Below are 21688 nucleotides of genomic sequence, written 5' to 3'. Positions count from 1 at the left end.
GAGAAAGCTGCTACCAGCCTGTAACATTCCCAGCTCCCGCCCCAGAGCACAGCCCAGGGCTAGCTGCCATGTTTCCCGCTGGGGGCCACTGCTCTGCTCTACGCATAAAGTATTTTCCCGTTGCCCTGAACACGCAACCCCTCTGCTGATCTCTACTGCACACCGGCTCCTTCTGACCGCTGAGCTGGGTCTTTTTTTTTTACCTTACCTCGTTCTCCTCCAAGGCAGCCAGGGGCTTGTTGATGCTGTTCACAAATTTATTGACGTGCTCGAAGTGCTTGGTCATCTCAGTCGCCAGGACCATGTCGATTATGGCCTGCCGCAGCGAGCGGTACTCGTTCCTGGTCGGAAACAAGGAAACTGAGAGTGAAAATCAAGAAATAAATATCTATAAATCTATAAATCAAGAAAATGGGCGAAATGCATTTGGAAGTCTAATTCACGATTTGGCCTGTTCTGGGCCAAAGGAAACTTCAAAGGGCTAGGGCAGGATGGTCTAGAGATAGGACACACAGAGCAGGAACTGGGAGGGTAGCCATCAGAAGTACACGTGTGTGTGTGTGTGTGTGTGTGGGGGGGGGGGGGGGGGGTGTATGTGTGCATGTGCATGTATGTGTGTGTGGGTGTGGATGTGTGTGTGTGTGTGGGGAAAGGGGGGGGGCAGGATGGTCTAGAGATAGGACACACAGAGCAGGAACTGGGAGGGTAGCCATCAGAAGTACACGTGTGTGTGTGTGTGTGTGTGTGTGTGGGGGGGGGGGTGTATGTGTGCATGTATGTGTGTGTGGGTGTGGATGTGTGTGTGTGGGTGTGTGTGTGTGTGTGTGTGTGTGGGGGGAAAGGGGGGGGTGTATGTGTGTATGTGTGTGTGGGTGTGGATGTGTGTGTGTGGGTGTGTGCGTGTGTGTGTGTGTGGGGAAAGGGGGGGGGGGTGTTTGTGTGCATGTGCGTGTATGTGCGTGTGGGTGTGGATGTGTCAATAGGGGTGGCCTGAGAAACCTCACTCTGGCATACCTCACACCATCAGGATTCCATACAGTAAAACTGGTTAATACACCTACGGGCACTATGTTGGGTATGCTGGGGCTACTGATACAGTGGGAGGCTTCCTGTGAGTAATGCAGATAATAGCTACTGTGTGCATTTTTGCATATTACAGTAATCAAAATAATTACACTGTAACTAACAAGAACTCCCATGTCCAAATGGAGGATTAGTTGTCACCATATGATTTAGTCATAACTCACTGTGTATAATAGACTTTCTACTGACATCAACATTATTAGAATTTACAGTTTTAACACAACAGGCTAGACTTTGATGATCAGTGGGTAAAAGAACATGTATATGCAAGTTCTCAGCTTTGAAATTTATTCATGTGACAGCATGGTTTTTAGGCTTTTTTATTTGCTTTCATACTGGGCTGCCTGGTCAGATTCCACTTTAATGGCACTCGTATTAAGGGAAAGCCTCCACCTACTGGAAGCATTTGCTAAGGAAATGTCACTGGGAAAAACTCAAATCAGCTCATTTCTTCCAGTAGTGCACCACACATCCACTAGAGGGCGGCTTGACCACAGCTCACCTATCCATGTTCTTGAAGATGTTGCACTTGTCGTCGCGGGTGGAGAGCTGGAAGGCCAGGGCGGCGTGGTGGCTCTCCAGCACGGCCGTGTCGTTGTACAGGATGGCCAGCTCGCTGCCCGCGTTGCACAGGAAGGAGTTGGTGCGGCCCGGGTGGTCCACGTCGTGCACCGTGGCGGCGATCAGGGCCGCCACCTCGTCGATGGGGTCCAGGGTTTGCTGCACCACGGACAAAGAGTTACTGCGCCCCCTGCTGTCTTTTTGTGCATTAAGTGACTTAAATCAGTGTTGAAATGAGCATTGCACTGGTACTGAATTAGTATAAGATAAGTGTGAAACTAGTGTTAAATTAGCTTTCACATGTCAGTACTGACAGAAAAATATTTACACTTTCTTATGAGCTGATTACTTCACAACTTTCTGCAATTGTCAGCACACACTGACAGACATACGCACCCGTGCACGCACACACATGCACACACACCAAGCGGCCAAAACCAGGCTGCGCTTTTGAACCTCACTTCCCTGTCTTGTTGAGAGACACTGCTCACTAGCGCCAGTGCGGTTGGCTCCAGTATAGGTGTTTCAGCCACCCGTTTTAATGCATGTCAACGGTAACAATATAATCAAAATACAATAATTTTTTTCCCATTTTATACATTTCCAAATGTAGTCGCAATAGGTGTTTTTACTTTACTGTCTAATGTCTCTAAAGTTATTGTCCCTAAAGTTATTGTGTTATTTGGAGAATACTGCAAATGAATACTTCTAATGAATCAGGAACAGTTACTGCATCTCATGCGCTTAGTGGACGACAGGACTTCATACTGTGCAGTCTCTGGCTCCAATTTATACAGAATGGTAGCACCCACAAACTGCACTTCCTGGGCTTCCAAACACTTTTCATCAAGCCCATGGAGAGTCCATGGGTGTCATCACAGATTTTTCTACAGTCTATGACACACACACACACACACACACACGCACACACGCACACGTGCACGTGAGGACCAGCACACTGCAGCACACACCTTCACACGCTCTTTGCACAGGAAGTAGGCGGTGGCATGCAGCACGTCAGCGGCATGGCTGGAGTTGTGGTAGGAGTTGCTGGAGTGATAATTTGCCTCGATCACAGACAGCCACGCCCTCAGGGTGGTCTCGGGGCAGTTGAGGAACTCACACACCCCAAATCGGGAAAAAATTTTCAAACCCAAGAACACCAGGGGGCTGAAGAGGGAAATACAGCAAACATTTAGTACAACATAACCATCCTGCATCTCCGCAATTTCATACAGAGCTCCAATTTCAATTATTATTTTTATTGCCATCACATTTATTATTATAATTATCTATATTAATATTATTATTATTCCCCAGCAGGGGCCTCTTTGTGTAGAGATTGCATGTTCTCCCCGTGTCCACATTGTTTCTTCTGGCTACTCCGGTTTTCTCCCTCCGTCCAAAGACATGCCGGTAGGCTAATTGGAAAGTCTAAATTGCTCAGAGGAATGCAAGTGTGAGTGAATGGTGTGGGCCCAATGGTGGACTGGTGACCTACCTCTTGCCCAATGCATGCTGGGATAGGTGGTGACCTACCTCTTGCCCAATGCATGCTGGGATAGGCTCCGGCTCCAAAGAGGAGATTTCCAGGTTAACTTTAGACTTGAACTTGAACCTATAACCTTCCGGTGGTAAGCCCAGCTGAACGACACCACTGCACCACATCGTACAGCAGTTATTTATGGGCCGAACACCAGCCAGTGTCCGCCCCGCCCTCACCGTTTGAGTGTGGCTGCCTCCAGGGTGAAGATGTCAAAGTCCCAGGATTCCTCATTCTCCATGGTCTGGGCCACGCGCAAGGGGATGTCATTCAGGGAGAGCGGTGTGATCAGGTGACTGGGAATATGGTGAGTGTCTGAGAACACAGGTACACACGGTAAGAGCTGAAACAGGCACACAAACGCAGGGCTGAACTCAGGGAGACTGACATAGATCTGAACTTGAGCAGACAGACATAGGGCTGAACTCATGGAGGCTGACGACCATTAACAACTACACAACTTTCAAAATCGCAGCACCGCTCACATTACATGACATTCTATCTTGTAATCCGTTGTCATGCCGACATAGTGGTGCACACACTACACAATTGTACTGAGGTGTTCACAAATTTCAAGATCTTTCAGGTCGGGGATCCCAAAACTCAGGATAACATGCCAGAGGTGACTCTTTGCTTGCGCTCATTTGTGCTGAAGAGCGGAAGAATAGGACGAAACGCAATATATGGAGGAGAGAATGGTTGGGGTGATGTGGGCAGCAAGGATATTCTGTTCAGAAAGTGTTGGAATAAACCCCAAATAATAGTTCAATGCAAATGTAGCTAGCTAGCCTGTGCTTGTTCAAGCTGTGCATAACTTTTTTATTTACTAATGAGAATTTGTGTATGCTCACGCTACAAGATTGTGTGGCAATAATTTCAAACACGCTTAAAAATATTGGGGTGTCTGGGACTGTTCAAAATCACGGTTAGACGAGTCTTAGAACCACTCATAATAAACGACCATTGGTGACAGGCACAAGCACCGATTTGACTCCGACATGGGTTTTTTGTTGTGTAGTGTGAGCCTGGAATATGAGGCCCAATGTTATCCCTCAAATTCCCATTCAAAGTTCAGCAACAGAAACAGCTATTCCAGACACGTACGTTTGGTTGCAAAGATGTATTCATTTCCAGACAACCTCCTCAAGCCGTCCTGCAAAGAGAAAAGGAGAGAGGGAGAGAGGGGTCATTGAGTGCGTGATGTCAGAGAGAGGAGGAACACACCGTCTCACACCTATTTACTTGTTGTGCAGATGCCCTGTCACTAATACACTTTTCATATTTTGACATCACTTGTAAAATAAGGACAATAGGTGACAGGGATAATAAGTATATAAAAGAATTAGAAGAAATTAGAAATAAATAGACCATGAAACAACATATGACAAATGTTCCATGCTTCCATAGGTGTGAATTACAGGAAATTATAGAACGTCAGAAGAGATCCTGAATACCACAGCAACGTGTCACAAGATGTTTTCTCACAAAAAAAGATCCAGCCATTCCAAGAAACGCATAGGGGAATTAAGGCACAACTCTTCACCAGTAGCAGCAGTGAACCGACACTTGTGATGTTCTGCAATTACACATCTATGTGAACCATTTAATCCAATCAGGGATCTTTAACTGAATGAGACACCTGAGCTTAGTGGTGTGGAACAGCAGCTCCAGTCTGTTTCCCTACAGCCCTCATCGGGGAGTGAGAGGGAGCTGTCAGAGGAGATCAATTTTCCCTTCTTCACACTCTACAGCCTCACGTTCGATTAACCGGCAGGGTGGGGGCACAGCAGTGCTGGGCTGCAGGGTAGTATAATGGGTAAGGACCTGGTCTAGTGACCTAAAGGTCGCAGGTTCGGTTCCCTGGTAGGACACTGCCGTTGTACCCTTGAGCAAGGTACTTAACCTGTATTGCTTCAGTATATGTCCAGCTATGTAAATGCTATGTAAAAAGTTGTGTAAGTTGCTCTGGATAAGAGCATCAGCAAAATGCCAGTAATGTAATGTGATGGCACAGGAGGTGGTACAGTGCTACCGCTAAAGACACTACTTTCTAAACATCTAAATATGACAGTTAGCGGTCTGACGCAGCGAGTCTCCTGTATGGAGTTCACTCCAGACTGGCAGCTCACTGCATGGTCACACCACCAAATGTTTAAAATGCACATGGCACATTAATTACACATGGCCTCCAAACGACCAATTCTGAATCCTCAGTTTCATAACTTTGTTGATTTCAGAATAAATTTTAAAAAACGAATTAAAATTACCAACTAAATAGCCTTATGATCACAGAATGTTTTCTTTGGCATAATGTAACTAATATAACATAAAAATGAGTACTTTGACTGAACAGGGTTTTTAGAAACCACCATCATCATCTCCTCAAGAACACTGTGAAAAATGTGCATTCCTAGAAAATCCTGGAGACTGAGCAGATGTAGGTGTGTGTTCAGTAAACAGGCTGAGGCAAATGTCGTGAGGGTGAGAGGAACTCTGCGGGCCTTTGATTTATCCTTGGGAAAATCAGGGGCGGAAACAAGCACTCATACAGCACCCGTACATTCACCACACATACACCACCGAAACATTCACCACACATACAGCACCCACACATACACCACACACACAAACATGTGGCATCCACACACATACCAGCATCAGCCCTCCCACGAGGTCGTTGGTGTGGGGGTCCTCCTCCTTGGTGCCGAGCTGCGGGGAGTAGAGCTCGGTGGTGCGCAGGATCTCCAGCACGCGGTCCAGCGCCTCCGACACGGGCATGGGACTGCTCTCCTGAGCCGCGTTAATGATGTTTATCACCTGCAGGGGGCAGCACCACGCATGCTGCCAATCAGCCGGAGAGACTGAGATGTATGCGAGGGCACCGTGTAACTGCGGAAGAAGCCAACGCTGGAAGGGGCTCTGCGTGCAAATCCACACCACAGGCATGCTGGCCAGCCTTCTCCATAAGGGTGTGCACGCGTTCAGCTTGTGATTCCATATTCTATATTTAATACCGACTTCTCAATGCCTTCATCAAAGGGTCCTTGGCCCTTGTTACGATGGCTTCGAGTCACTAAAAACAGCGCTTCATGTTTATCCAAGACTTCACAGGCACACCTAACCCCAGATCTCTTCCAACAGGTTTCGCCTGGATCTGACCCTGCCCATATTTACCCGCGTCCATGTGGTCCCCCGTGGAAAAAGCTACTAAAACCCAAAAAACTAAGAAAGTAAATGTGCAGAGCACTAAGAAGCCCGTAGCATTACTTAGTGCAGTCACGTCTCACTGACTGGCAGGGCCTCGGGAGTGCCTAAGACTAGCACACATATGTAAAAGCAGGATGAGAGCCAGTGTAAAAAGGCCGTGCTCACTGATCTCCCCCCCCCCCCCCGCCTTCAGCAGCCCCCGAGCAGTCCTCGTGACGTTGCCATGTGAACAGACCCCTGATCAACCTGCCTTGGTTATCGGAGCCTCTATCGTCATGGAGTGGATCCGGGCCATGGAAGAGTTCCTTCTCTGAGAGCTTCCTGTGACAGAACAAACAACAACAAAAAACTAAATCAATGAATCAGTTCAGAGATTAAACTGCTCTGCTGAGCACACCATTAAACCTAAAGCAGTTTAACTGAATTACTGAAAGGATCCCGCACATCACTGCAGCCATGAATACATTCCGTTGTTCTCTCCATCAAAGTCAGCCACAGGGGCAGCACAATGAGCTGGTCACCAGCACTGTTCACAGTACACCCCTCCAGGAGGAACCCCCCCCTTCCCTCCTCCCCCCATTCCATACACTTCCCTCATGTGACAGATTCCATAGCGCTGTCCGGGAGCTTTCCCATGATGCTCTGGTTGGCAGGACGCACTCACCGTCACTGCCCCGGGACGTGGTTGATCTGACGTCTAGGGAGCCTTTCCTCCGGTCTCTGTGTCTGCTCAACTGCACGTCTGTGGGGAAAGAGAGCAGCAGCATGAACAGTGCAGGGAACCCATTCACAGAGGCTCTCCTTACCGATCAGCAGTAAGGCAGGCGTCCGCTCGGCGAGAGCCTCTGTAAGCCTCTGTAAGCCTCATAATCACACAACCGAAACCTGCATCTTATCAATTTAGAAACTTTTGAAGCCACAGCTATTCAAGAAAAAATAACAGGTCATAAAATCTTGAATGAGGTACTGAATAAATCCCCTCTCAACACATTATTTACAAGAACCCCCTGAAGATATAGGTTTGGGAACAGTTTGGGATTAAAAAAGGCATTACTCTCTGAGGTCATCTGGTTGTCAGAGGTCAAAGATCAGGGGTGAAATAGCATGTGCTAAGGTTTTCAGTTAGAGGTTGGCTGCCAAGTTCATACCTGTGTGAGGTTCTGCTGGTACACCTTCACTGAACTTGTCAGTCTAGGAAAGACAAAAGAATATCTTTTCATGTTTCAAGTCAGGAAAAACCGGCATTTCAGCTTTTACAAAGAACAAACGTACTCACCTTATTATTATCATTTAAAGGCCTGTAAATAGACACATAGTGTCTGATTTTTCTGAAAGAAAGAAAAGAGATGAGAGGAGTTTGCTTGCATTTCAAAATTTCATCAAAATCTGAACAGATTGAAGCAGGAACCCGGACTTCCAGTGTAGACTGGACAGTGCAGTCCCCTGCATTTAATGATGATGTCACACAAACTCAGTCACTCACCCTCCTTGTCCAATCACAGGAGTGATTTTCGCATTCTGCTGCACACTATCCCCATTCTTCTTTTTGGCATAATAAAGGCCCTGCCATTCCTTTACAAAAACAGAGATACAAAGGGGAAAATTACACATATTTAAAGTTGGTCAGACAGTGATGAGACAAAGGAACCAGGGCCATTATGAAATCAATATGACCATAGAATAACAAGAGCTTTACCAGACAGAAAAAGTGAGTCCCATGTGAGAAAGTGCTGAGCCCCCTCCCACACTGTTCCTCTAACTGAAAATGACCTTTGACCTACTTAGATAGACAGCACTTTATTAAGCACCATAGGGAAATTTGGTCTTTGCTGCAGCAGATAAATAATAAAACAAAACAAAACTGCAAGAAATGTAAAAAAAAAAAAAAAACCTCAAACAGGTAAATAAATAAAAATGACAAAAAGTGTAAAGTAAATGCTCAAACAGAAGCAGCTACTAATAGCCATGTGGTACTAATAGTAATGCAGGACTCCACCATACAGTTATCTACATCACCTGGGGAGCAAATCTCTCCACACAAGAGCTTTTCACACACACCCCCCTCCCCCGCCAAATACCCAAATCTACACACCTCAAAGTCCACACCATACTGCATCCCCAATCTCCAACATGCCCCAAATCTACCCCATGCCACCAAAAGACCTTACAACCCACACCTCAGCCTCTGAACATACCCCAACATCCACCATATGCACACCTCCCAGAAACCCCTCGGTACCCTTGTCCCCTCATCCACTCTCACCTTCCCCTTCATGATGCAGGTATTTATGGTCTCCAGCAGGTCAGGCCTGTTCTTCTCACTCTTTGGCATTTCGATGAATTCCTTCCCAATGAGCTCACCCCGCTGGTACCCTGTAACGGTCTCGTACGCTGGGTTCACATACTGAATGAGAAAGGAGAGCACACTTGAACACTTGAGCCACCATCTAAATGGCCTGTACATGATTTACATGAGAGCAGCATGACCACACAACTTCATTAACAGAGTCATTGTGTCTCTCGTCACAGCATTAAATAGGAACACAAACCTTCCTTCTAGACGAAAATACACTAAACACCCATACACTTCAGGTACACCTGAAAGGTAGAGTACGACCAATATAATGGATGCCCAATATGTCAGGCCAACATTTGCATTTTTGGCCCATATCTATATCGGTAATCAAGGATGATGTTTGGCCAATATATAGGACCGATATACAGTATAGTGCCCACCAAAGTGGAAACAGTAGAGTGAAATTTGTTATTTTTGCTACTTAAGGCTTTTGGACTTATGATCAAAAGAAAATAATGAATATGAAACCAAAGTACAGACAGTCAGCTTTTATTTCATGGTAGAAACATGCATTTATGTTTTACCACTTAACAGAAATGGCTGTTTTTGTGTTTTTGAGTCCCGCCATTTTCAGCTGTGCAAAAATAAGTTATATATATTCACAATATAGCATAGTTTCTAGTGCCTTACTGCTTAAATATAGGCAGCAATACATTTTGAAATTCTAAATTAATTCTATGAATTAACAGTAATAGAACAGTAGCAATAGTAACAGATTAAATAGGCACTCTGTGACCAAATGCTTCATACATACTGTATTTGTGTATGTGTGTATATGACCACCATGAACAGGTCTCATTATTGAGGAGAGCAGCAATAGAACACTCTTTAGGCTAGTGAAACAATGACTCTGTGGGTGAATAGAGCAGAATCTTTCCATGCCATATGCTACCTGGATCACCTGGTCTTCACTCGAGATCTCCACAGCATCAAGGCTTTGTTCCAGGGCAGTGAAAAGTGCATTGCATGCTCTGGAAAGTTTAAAACAAAAGTAAACAACCATAACAAATACAGAAGATGAACAAAAACCAAATGATGTTTAAATGGTAGCCAAGGCTATGCTTGGATTAGTCCTTTACATTGTATTTCTAACTGGGGCATTAAGTTTATTTAGTTTAATTTCTTTTAGAAATTCAGTAAGTGTTTGATAATAAGCCATAACGCACGGACATGACTGTCGGCACAACCAAGCGATTTCCCTGAGGTGCTCATTTGCACACAGACCCACTATCAGCATTCGACCAAACGCTGTGTGGAGAAGGCGCAGGTTATTCCCCCACAGAACAGCTGCGCAGTGCGGAAGGTGCGTTTTCACTCCGCTCACCTCAGTTTGACCTGAGCGCGCACCTCCCCACGTTCCAGCTGGATCAGCTCGTTATAGCAGCTCATCATGTTTCCATTTTCTACATATCTCTGTTGGGGTTTTAAAAACATAGTAAATTAATATTAATAAAATCACTGGCTCGACATTGTCAACGCATTTTAAATCACAAACACAAATAAGAACATTTCACCCAAACTGTTTCAACACTTGAAAAAATTATTGTAAATTGTGACAAAACTCCTCCTCTGTCCTTCAGCTTTTCCAAAGACTTGGTCATTGTGAAGGGGGCACAGGCAAAGTCTGCATGTGAAACACTGAAACTGAGGGCTCTTAGGACACTGGTGCTTAGCAGTGAGGATCTCTGCCATGCAGGGTTAATTCAGCCTGTGTTACATCATCTTATTCACCCAGCAGACAATGGCCATGCCTCCAGTCTAAAAGCCTTTTAATTCCCCCTGTCCGTTTACCTTACTAGTGTTTTGGGAGCACAATATTCTTATGCGTTTGTATCCAAAGCAGCCCCCCGGCCTACACCTCCAGCCCCTAACCCCACCTCGCGTTGCTCACCCTGTTGAATCCGGCTGTGATCAGAGGCATCACGGAGCCCTCCTCTCGTTCAGGCCTGCAAAAGCACAGCACACCCGACACAGTCAGAGTGTACACTATCTCCGCCTCCACTGCAGCACATTAACACACCTCCAGGACACGGGATGCGCACGGCCTGTACCTCTTCACTACAGCGACGATCACCGCGCTTTCTGACGAGCCCACAGCTCTGATAGACCTGCGGATGCGAAAAGAGGGAGCAGCTTAGAGTAGCACCAGACTGTGGGCCATCCCATCATGCACCTCCTATCAGCTCATCCCTTTAATGCCTGGCATGGCAGTCCTGGGCTGAAACTGTCATCCTTCATGCCTGTGGTCAGACATCTGCAGTTCAGTAGAATATTAGGGAACTGGGCTTGTACAGTACCTCAGTCATTTCCCAGTTATGGCCCTGTCGTTGCACATTTGAGCAAGGCGCTTAAAGGGACTTTAAATTACTTGAACGTCACTATGCAAGCTGCTTTGGAGTTACTTGACGTGTATTTTCTTGCTTTAAACCACTAATTTGCGAGAGCCCTTACACCAGCCATTATAAAGCCAGCAGGCTATCGGAAACACCTGTAAATATCTAAAATATACTTCACCACACAGAAACTGTATGGACCAATGGAAAACATACTCAAAAAAATACTAAAATATGAACTATCCCTTTAACCCAAATGGCTTCAGAACATATCCAGCTGTGTTAACAGATACTATATAAATGTCTAAATGTAATGTAATGGAAATATGTGGGTCAGTGCCATGGCCACTGCCAGCCGCCAGGTTTCCGGGACGGTTCCACCGTAAAGCTTGTTTAAGCCCCCCCCCTCATGGTCACAGGCGTGAAACCGCGTGTGTACGCTGGACATACGGACTGAGGACAGCCAACACGTTACGGCACAGTGCACAGCAGGTCAGCTGAGCCCATGTCCATAATCTTGTTTTCTGTCACTCTGTGTGGAGATAAGGCTAGCAGTGAAACATGAGTAAGGTTAAGCCCTGAGAGCCACAGGCCTCAGAGCCCGGGCAAATCCCTGGGATAAGATCTTTACATGCATTTATTCATTTTAACATTGGCCTTTATTTATCTGACCTGGTAAGTACACTGTACTGTTGCGTGTCAGTACACTACTGCAGTCAGCCTATACCTTTCTTCAGCGTGAAGTTTAATGTGTTATTTAAAAGCAGAAAACGTAAGAGAACAGGGTCAACAGCTATAATAAAATACTGCTGATGTCTGCAAAAATATATGTGAAAGTGCAGACAAAAACATGCATTACTTCATCTTAAATAACAATAAAACACAAATGCTTATACAAGAATTTTTAATTTACATTTAAAATCTACAATTATAGTTAAATGTAAAAAATACAATCTTGCAATTTTCCATGTACATTTTAAATAAAAACAAATAGCCTTACATTATTCAATAAAAATGTACAATAAACAGGAAAATAAGCACAGGCTTATAATGCTCTATTACAGTGTAAAATGACACCCATACACAGGGATGCACAGAACTACATAGTTTCAGGTGCATACCGACAGAGGGCTTCTGCTTCAGAGTGTCTCGGTTGCCTGTGATCAATGATGATGATGTCATGATGCTTTTCCAGGAAGGATTCCAGTGCAGATTCGGGGGTTCTGGCTATGCTACACCTGAAGTTGGCTTTTTCACAGGCCCAACAGAAAGCATTACTCTGGTTGTCATCTTTGGCAAACACTAACAGCACCTAACAGAAGGGAGAAACAGACAGGACTCAATCAGGGGGATCACCGACTTGCGATCAGAGTAGAAGGAAAGAAGTTCCACGGATTCGGTTCTGACTACACTGTTTCCCACAAGTGCCGTGCGTTCCTAATATCCCCCAGCATTCCAAGTTTCACATGGTGATCCAATCAGGTCAGCAATCCCTCCACACAAGGTTACACCACATCAAATGCATCAGTCTGCTCTTTTCCAGGGTAGGCCACGAATAACAAAGCGGCTTAGGTCGGGTACTTGGTTCGGTCAGCCATTTTGGATGTGCCTACTGCCAAAATGATTCAATACAACTCCTTGCTTACTCAGACCCATGGCACATATTTAGGCACCCTGCCAAAATAAGAAGGACTGGGAAGAGAATAATGAGTCATTCAGGAATAAACAGACGTCATACCGACACGGTTGGCAGTGCGGGGAATGCGTTCAGAGACCCACGGTTCCGTTGGCTGCAGCATGAGTCCAACACAGTGACAGGACTCAGTTTCAGCACGAAGCAAAACATCCTTTCACAGCTGATCAGCCAACTCAGTCCCCTGGTGTACAGCAATTTACAGCTGAAGTTGGACAAATATATTTTTCCTTCTTTAATTCTGACATTTTTTAATTCTCTCAGGAGTACATATCTGAATGATACCCCGCTATATGAACTGAAACTATAAGAAGCATCACCAGGACTCATCTCTGTATGTGTCCAGACCAGCACGGCATGGACGCACCTTTACTGCTTCTAAACATTATGCCTCCAGGCTGTAGTAGAGAGAAGAGATTTGGTTGGTGGTGAAGGGAGCATGACAAACACAGAAAGGGGATATTTCTATTTCATTCTCCTTTAACTCAGTTTTAAAACAGCAATGCCCAACTCACTGGCCAAACACAATGATAACCACTGGCCCCCAAACAGCTAAAATGAGACCACTTTAAGTTTGGAGTGTTTGCCATTTTTTCTCACCACAAAGACACAGGTGAGTATTAGTATAAAGGATTTTGACCCCGGGAACAGAGAGGTGATGAGTGGTCTTCTCAGCCCTCTTTAAAGAACAGACTGCAGTACTGTAGCAGGCAGAGATGTTGGAAAGCAGGGTGAACAGTACATCACGTGAAGAATGACTCTTCCTTCACAGGAGCCCCTGTAAACAGTGCAATGCACCTGGCAATGCCTGCTTCATCTGCTTTGCAGGATCCTGCCCCAATGCCGTTCTAGGCTGGCACAGAATCATACCTGAAGATGTGATCATACGCCTGGCATGGGTAGAAACTTGGCACTTTTTTCTTCCTCATCGCCTTTTTTTATTTGACAACCAATTTCCAATTTTCCAAATATCTGACAATTTTCACTCAAACAGAGACCCTCAGCACAGACACTGGAGCTAATAACTAGCGAGGAAGTGCAGCTTGATGCATGTTGCCCAATTACAAGCGCAGGCTGAGGCCTACAGTTGTACTCTAAGGCATTCTCCGTGCCCCACTCGCCAATAGCAGCTCCCCTGGTCAACTGGGCTCCTGCCACCTAGGGCTGCACAGAATGAAAAGAGGTGGGGGCTGACTGCAAAACCTACAGAGAATGCACAGGACAATGTGTGCCCACTCTCTCTCACACAGGCATCTGAGTAATGCAGAACACGTCTTAAAGGTTTTTTAAGCATCTTTTTTTGTTCTATTCCCCTTGGTGGTTTATAAGTGGGACACACTGAATGGCTGAGTAGTCAAAGCTTGCAATGACTTCACTTGTCCTTGGGTCCTCTGTGTTCCTCTAGAATAACATGTACTCATTATGGTATTTTCATAGCATTTTATATTTGGGTGGGGTTCCAGGGTGACAGTGACAGTGTATAACTTGCATAATGCATCTATTTATTATTATTTATTTTTTTTAGGATGAGTACTGGCATCTCAAAGCTATAGGGGTGATGATTCCAGTAGAGAATTCATCAGCTGAAATGTTGCCGTTGGTATTCGTGTTCCAAAAGCAAAATATTGGACCATAAAGGGAGAAACATTACCAAGACTCAGATCTTTTATTTAAAGCAAAGCAACACTGTGTAATAGTTTTTTCAAAATATTCTGACAACCAATCTGGAAGACTAATATGCCAGCACATCTGAAAAGCAGCTAAGAAAATAAATAATCTAGAATTGACATCTCGGAATCATTAGACGTCTAGTGTTGTCATTTAATATAGTTAGAAACACACACACATATAAAAATGCATGCAAGTGCATTTTCAGACATACATGCACATAAGCTTTGTGTTTAATGCCACAGATCATCTATTTTACCAGTCTACATGAGATCCAAGAAAGGAGAGTGAACTCTACCTGCAGCTGCTCTTTGTAGAGCCTCATTGGTCCAAACTCCAACTCTGTGACTGTGGGCTGAAAAAAAAACACAATCAAAAACAGACATTTGCCTTTAAGACTATTAGAATTCTATTATAGAGGGTGACTGCCAAATCCCAGATTGGGAACATGAATTGGGAAGAATGACCAATACAGTATATTAAAGCTGCTGCACATTACTGATGTTATATTTATAGATGGAAACACTTTTGAAACCCATTTAAAACATGCAGTCAAATAGTAAAACTATTAAACCTTTAATTGGCAATAAGAGCAAAACAACAAAAACAGAGTAACTCTTGTAACTGTAAAAAAAAAAAAAAAAAAAAAAATCAACATTCAGCCTGGTAGCTTCCTTTTTCTCCTCATGTGATATCACACAGCGGTAAGCATCCATGGCAACAAGGGCCTCTGACGACAGCGAGCTGCCCCTATTGAATTCCTCCCACCAGCCAACAATTTGTGCACATGAGAAATGTCCAGAGAGGAATTTTACACACAGGGCAGATAATTATTTAACAATACGAGTGTGACCCGCTGTGAAGTGTACACGGCGTGGCAAACGGGACACAGTTTGCGTTCATGCGTCTGCAGAAATGTGACTGCCCTTAAGAAAGGGAACAGGATGTGATGTGACGCACGTCGCACGCAGCTGGCCGATGGCGGATGACATCAGAGTCTGCTCTCTCCGCTGTACGAGGTCTGTACAAACGCTGCACGCGCATGCTGCATGTAGGCCAGCAGAAAGGCACAGGAGGTCAAGAGTTCAAATCGGGGGCTGAAGTGAAACTGAAGCACTTCCTCAAAACGCGAAGAAGGCCCACGACCACGGGAGTATTATTAAGCGTGAAGGCCTGCGCCAAGCAGGTATATTCCTCTAAATATACCAGCCATTCTGGCTGCGCCTGCATACCTCTCCCACTCGCGACATCTGAGAAACGTTTACTACAAATCAGGCAACCATACCTGATCAGTGGTTTTGTCTGAGCAGGGGGCCTTCAGAGCAATGATTTGTTTAAGACTGCATCCGTGAGATGTGTGAAAAATCCCAGCCCCAGCACTGGACCGGACCAGTACATCACCTGCCACACCCAGAACGAGGCAGCCAATCAACCATCGGGAAACCTCTCAGGCACCACACAGATCTTTATTTATTATTCATATTATTTTCTAAATTTTATTCTTTCAATATGTGGCTACAGCTTAATGTCTTAAATGTTATAGTATAATTTTTTCCACATTTCACCTTTAGGAAATGCAGAAAAAAAATAGTTTGAAATAAGAGAAATGCCACCTCAAGCAATTGAATTGAAAGGGCTATTTCGGTTTCCTTTATGAAACCAGCATCACTCAACCATCCGTTTAATGTTTATTATGGAGGACTATTATTATCTACAAAAATGCCTCTCCAAGAACTTCATTGAATATGGCAAGCAACACACACCAGAGCAAGGCTGCAGCACCTAGCCTACATGCGCTCAAGCCTCTCTGCTGTGTCCTGTGCTTATCGCCAAAACCGCCACCAAACGGATGATAATGCTCCCTGCGGGGTCAGATGGTGAAGTTAGGCATCACGCACCTACTGTATTTACTTAGCACCATGACCTTTGACCCCCCCTACATCCTGTCTGCTGGGTGGGGCCAGCCCTCTGGATCGCCTCACCACTCAGAGCCCTGTGTATACGCTGGACTTGTGGCTTTCCACTGCACTGAAAAACAGGAAACGTGATGACATTGTTCAGCGAGCAGACGTCAGCAGAGACAGACATTACGGGTAAACAGCTTCCCAACAGCAGCCGAGAGACTCGGGCGCATGGAATCCTGGGATATCGGCTGGCCTTCGCGCAGTAAAACAGACTCAGAGGACAGCGTAATGATACATTCCACAACATTATAACATGCCGTATTAACATAAGCCATTTTGCATCCTCAACATGACCCTATAACAACAGAACGGTTTAGTCAAAGCTAAATACAATTTGTGTAACACTGTCACAGCCTAAACAAACCTGACAGAAATGTCTGCTCAGTAAAAAGACTCAGCACTTGGACATAAGGTCATCCAGTACACATTATGATTATATTAAATATACAGGTGGGCAACACCTGTCATGTTCCCAAATTTTAATTGCAATTGAAGGGAGGCGATAGATGAGACATGTTTACAGATGTGTGTCGCTAACTCGTGGCCAGGGCCCCTTGAAAAAGAGATTTCAAGGGGATTTGCCTGGGAAAATGAAACATAAATAATTAACAAAAGTGATTTGTTCTTTAGCAAGCAACAAATTGGAACAAATGTCTATAAAAAACCTGCCCCTCCCCCCCCAGAAGCTCAACTTTATCAATCTAAAAAAAGAAATGAAACTGCACTGCTTGGCTGGGAGCCTCTCTGGGCCCTGGGGAGAGTGAGGCGCTGCCGTTACCCAGGGGAAGCTGCTCACACGCGTGGACGTAGCGAGCGAGTGAGCAAACGAGTGAGAGGCTGAATTGGCAACAGTGTGGCACTACCATTTCTGGGGCTGAGAAAGCGTGTTAGACTCGCAGACATCTGTAATTCAGATCAAAGGACAAAAAAAGAGAGGTGAGACATTGTATGTAAGGCAGTGCTCTGGAAAAGCAAAGCCTGAAGAGTCTGGGTCCTCAGTACGCGGCATGCAATGACCTCTAAATAAGACCACAGCGGGAAAAAGTGGCCCAAAACAACAGGCCAGTCCACTGAAACACTCTGGTTTATTGTAGCCTCTCTAAAGCATGTCAGCCTTTCTGCTGCAGGGCAATGGCGGCTCCATATTTTGGGAACAGGGTTGAACTGACTGTAGAACACAAACAACAACAAAAACACATCTGAGAGGAGTCAGGTTTCAGAACCTACTGCCTCTCTCTCTCTCTTTCTCATTTAAAACAGTATATCTGCACACACTGTAACACAGTAACCCTCCATGTGCAGTAACACAGTAACCCTCTGTGTCCTGTTACCTTGCGCTCCTGAAAACATACAAGACCACTATTACTAGTCTGCAAGTATATATACTGTATGTATTGTATATATATATATATATATGGGGCGACATAGCTCAGGAGGTAAGACCGATTGTCTGGCAGTCGGAGGGTTGCCGGTTCAAACCCCGCCCTGGGCGTGTCGAAGTGTCCTTGAGCAAGACACCTAACCCCTAACCCCTAACTGCTCTGGCGAATGAGAGGCATCAATTGTAAAGCGCTTTGGATAAAAGCGCTATATAAATGCAGTCCATTTACCATTTACCATATATATACACTTGCAGCATATACAGTATATATGTGTTGTGACAGTGTCTCACTGGTGGGTTTGCGAAGCTACATCGACACTGCCAGGGGAATTCACACTCCCTGCAATTGAAATTGGGCTGCAATAGGAACCAACTGTACAAAAAGACTGTATTTTAAATCACACACACTCACAGACACATACGTACACAAAGGAAAGTGAGTGAGTCCCTTCCTGCTTCAGTACCCACACAACTGCATCAGTGTGATACAGGTACGAATGCAGTCCACCAAGACCAACAATACCTTTAGATAACAACATCATTCTAATTTTTCATGAGAACAGACACAGCTGAGTATTTGATGAGTATAAACATAGCCTCCTAAAATGTCCAGCAGTACAAATGAAATAAAAAACCTGCAGAATAAATAATAACATTAATATTTGAAAAACAACTCAGTGTTTGGTCAGAAGTCACAAGGACAAGCAGGGAGATATGGCACACAGGTGGCAAGACTAGTTAGTGCTTGGCCAGGCCAATCAAACCCTTTCACAAGTTTTAGGCTTTACTATCCCGCAGTTCACAAAGAGGGACTAGCTAAGTGTACAGATGTGGGATCTGACACAGACCTATAGTTCACAGCAATAATATGCCTGTCTTATAAACATCTGTGGATGAAAGCAATCCAGTGTGTAAAAACATGTTGATGCCTCCATTTGCACTGTAACCAAGGAGAACAAACCATAACTAATTTTGAACAACCAAAATGCTTCACATGACTTACAGATGTCTGGGAAAATGTGGACAGTCCTTTTCAGACGCATCAGTGCTACAGAATCGAGCATCAGCCTCACCCACTAATGTGAACTCAGCTAAAGGCACAGACTGACTCTTTCCCCCTACGCTAGTCGCCTGCATTAGGGCGGGATTCCCATGAGACTCCTGGTCATTTGTGCGGTAGTGGGAGATATTTAGCGTACTGCGGGTGGGAGCGGGTGATCAGTAAAAAAATCTGTGGGTCCCAATGTCCCGAAAATTATTCTGTATTTAATTAATGTAAAAATGAACAAAACTATGTTCCACCTGAAATAGCATAGTTATTAGCATTATAGCAAGATATTCATTCATGGTTTCCCCAGAGCGATGCATTTTCACGCTTACTTTTCAGCCAAAGTTACTTCTTTATTTTAAGGCATGTAGTGTGTGTACAGGTGTACGGCTGGGAACCTCATTGGTGTCTCCAACTTGGTATATTATACTGCTAGCAAGACCTGACATGGCTCAATGTGCTACACATGGGGAGTGTCATTTCAATCTCTCCTTTGTCCTCCAACAGAAGACTGAGGCTGAACACTCTTCTCCCCACCTCCCCAAAACACAGAGGCTTGGCAGCTGTCAATTATCCTCCACTTAAATCATGCACAACCAAGTTGCAGGATGGGGGATTGTGTCACCCACATGCAGATCGTTCCTTTAAAGAGGTTTAACCCCTGACTCCGGCCTCTGATCACATTAGTGACATGTTAATGAGACCCAGTGCTTCTGTCACCGTGGACTGGGAGCTGTAGCAGGGGGGTCTGGGCCAGGACCGTCCTTCATCCATTTCCTCTGAAAGATGAAAACGCTTTTATCCCCTGCTGCTCACAGCAGTGCCGTATCCCTGACTCCTGTCCTTGTGCACACAGCACATTCGCAGTAATGAGGGAAAGCAGGGTCATATCAGCCCGGAGGAGGAACTAGGGCTTTACTGTACCATGCAGCTGGTCTCTGAAGGCCTAACTGGCCTTTACTTGGCAACGAGGGTGAACGTAGATCCTTCATCACATACATGCACATGGATACAGTAAGAGAATGTCAGTCACCCAAGAGGGTTAAAATCCCTTTTACCTCATCGAGGGATTATGACCTTGGCACAGATTACACACATTTCAAACACGGCGGTTTCTTTTCCCCAAAGACAGATGAATGGTGCTGGTTGGCTTTAACTTCAGCCAGGTTTCTGAATCACTGGCTTCCTGTGCTCCATCTCCCTTTGCAACGTTTGTCTACAGTAACCCATAAGAACAAAACAAACTTTGAACTAAAAAATGACGAACTGCCCACACGTAACAGGAAGGACCAACGATGCAGCTGCAGGATCTCAGTGAGACATGAGTGCGCTGCCATGACCAGGCCTGGTGTACATTCCTGGGTCCAACTCAACACACGCCTGTTTACAAAGCCAGCATTTATTTTAACTCAACACACGCCTGTTTACAAAGCCAGCATTTATTTTAACTCAACACACGCCTGTTTACAAAGCCAGCATTTATTTTAACTCAACACAAGCCTGTCTACAAAGCCAGCATTTATTTTAACTCAACACAAGCCTGTTTACAAAGCCAGCATTTATTCTAACTCAACACACGCCTGTTCACAAAGCCAGCATTTATTCTAACTCAACACAAGCCTGTTCACAAAGCCAGCATTTATTCTAACTCAACACACGCCTGTTCAAAAAGCCAGCATTTATTCTAACTCAACACAAGCCTGTTTAAAAGCCAGCATTTATTCTCACACAACATAGACCTGCTCACAAATCCAACACAAATGCAGTACTGAACAGTTCTGTGCATGAAGGCACAGTGAGTATTACACTGTTTCACTACCTCAAAGATGCTCCCCCTCCATCACATGATTCCAAACATTCACACCTAGAGGGGGAATCACAGGGGCTCTGAAAGGGGTCTTCAGTTTGACCACCGCTTAAAATTCAATGACAAGGCACTGCCTTCAAACTACGCTCTCCGAAGCTGACACATGCCCAGTCTTTTAAACCAACTTTTAAAACAACCAACTTTTAACATGGCAAACTTTTAAAGCCTTAGAAAATGGCTTAGACATTTTTCCACAGACCAACAAAGCAGTCAATCCGCTCAGTAGAATCCACAATGCAGGACCGGAATAAAAACTGCTGTCCTCACAGAGGCTTTTGGGTTGAATGTGAAAAAAGGTAAAATTTTGAGACCGGCAAATCTTCAGTACCACACATTATCCTTGTGTGGTAAAGCTGGTATGACTGGCAAGATTACACAGCCACCCAAGTTACTAGCATAATACTTTCGAGCAGTTAGGCTAACTACAGAAGCAGTGGTATCCTATAATGCCCTTTCCAAAAGCTATTATGGCGTAATGTAGGCACATTCATAAGCGCACCTAATGGAGCAGTCTTTCAATCTGTTGAAATCAGGAAGACGAGAAGAATATTGATTCTGACTTAACAGTCCATTGGTGCACCAGAGCAGAGCTGCCTTGATGGCAGGGGATACTGTCATGGGCACAAGAACTCTTCAAACATCAAACCTCCTAACAAACACAGGTTACTAAGGTTGAAAACCTGAGTTTTGGACACAGCACATTTTCCATTACAGTACATTTGGACAGCATATTCTTTTTTCCAGATAATCCATTTAACTAGATATTAACTGAAGAATTTCAGGTTAGGCACCTTTCCCAACAGTGTCCCCCACCATAATACCAAACCTACAACCTCACACTTCCCTAATCATAATACAAGACTGCCTATAGTTCAGTCCAGTGCAGAACTTATAGAGGGAGACCCAGCCTTGCAGCTTGCCAGAGGTGAACACAGATGTGATCGACCTTGTGTCTTAGTCTCGATTTACACAAGTCCAAATATT

At 44.8% G+C, this 21688-nt stretch overlaps 1 protein-coding gene across 4 annotated transcripts in view; it reads right to left on the bottom strand.

The window, feature by feature from the left end:
• LOC118215268 (high affinity cAMP-specific and IBMX-insensitive 3',5'-cyclic phosphodiesterase 8A-like) overlaps nucleotides 1-21688 on the bottom strand; it is a 37011-nt gene that overhangs the window by 7624 nt on the left and 7699 nt on the right. For 3 of the 4 annotated variants that reach the window (XM_035395877.1, XM_035395880.1, XM_035395881.1), the window contains 18 exons: nucleotides 14743-14799; nucleotides 12205-12395; nucleotides 10802-10858; nucleotides 10642-10696; nucleotides 10075-10163; nucleotides 9643-9721; nucleotides 8658-8798; nucleotides 7878-7966; nucleotides 7671-7722; nucleotides 7543-7585; nucleotides 7059-7136; nucleotides 6645-6715; nucleotides 5840-6004; nucleotides 4292-4340; nucleotides 3367-3502; nucleotides 2616-2814; nucleotides 1586-1803; nucleotides 209-341 (listed from right to left, as the gene is read on the bottom strand). In XM_035395877.1, the coding sequence (XP_035251768.1) occupies nucleotides 209-341; nucleotides 1586-1803; nucleotides 2616-2814; nucleotides 3367-3502; nucleotides 4292-4340; nucleotides 5840-6004; nucleotides 6645-6715; nucleotides 7059-7136; nucleotides 7543-7585; nucleotides 7671-7722; nucleotides 7878-7966; nucleotides 8658-8798; nucleotides 9643-9721; nucleotides 10075-10163; nucleotides 10642-10696; nucleotides 10802-10858; nucleotides 12205-12395; nucleotides 14743-14799 (1902 nt within the window). The remainder of the gene's footprint in view (nucleotides 1-208; nucleotides 342-1585; nucleotides 1804-2615; nucleotides 2815-3366; nucleotides 3503-4291; nucleotides 4341-5839; nucleotides 6005-6644; nucleotides 6716-7058; nucleotides 7137-7542; nucleotides 7586-7670; nucleotides 7723-7877; nucleotides 7967-8657; nucleotides 8799-9642; nucleotides 9722-10074; nucleotides 10164-10641; nucleotides 10697-10801; nucleotides 10859-12204; nucleotides 12396-14742; nucleotides 14800-21688) is intronic. The other variant, XM_035395878.1, reaches the window with a different exon arrangement.

Source organism: Anguilla anguilla, chromosome 16 (genome assembly GCF_013347855.1).
Source record: "Anguilla anguilla isolate fAngAng1 chromosome 16, fAngAng1.pri, whole genome shotgun sequence".
Classification (NCBI taxonomy): domain Eukaryota; kingdom Metazoa; phylum Chordata; class Actinopteri; order Anguilliformes; family Anguillidae; genus Anguilla; species Anguilla anguilla.
The sequence above is the reverse complement of the archived record's forward strand: the minus strand, read 5'-3'. Positions and strand labels throughout refer to the sequence as shown.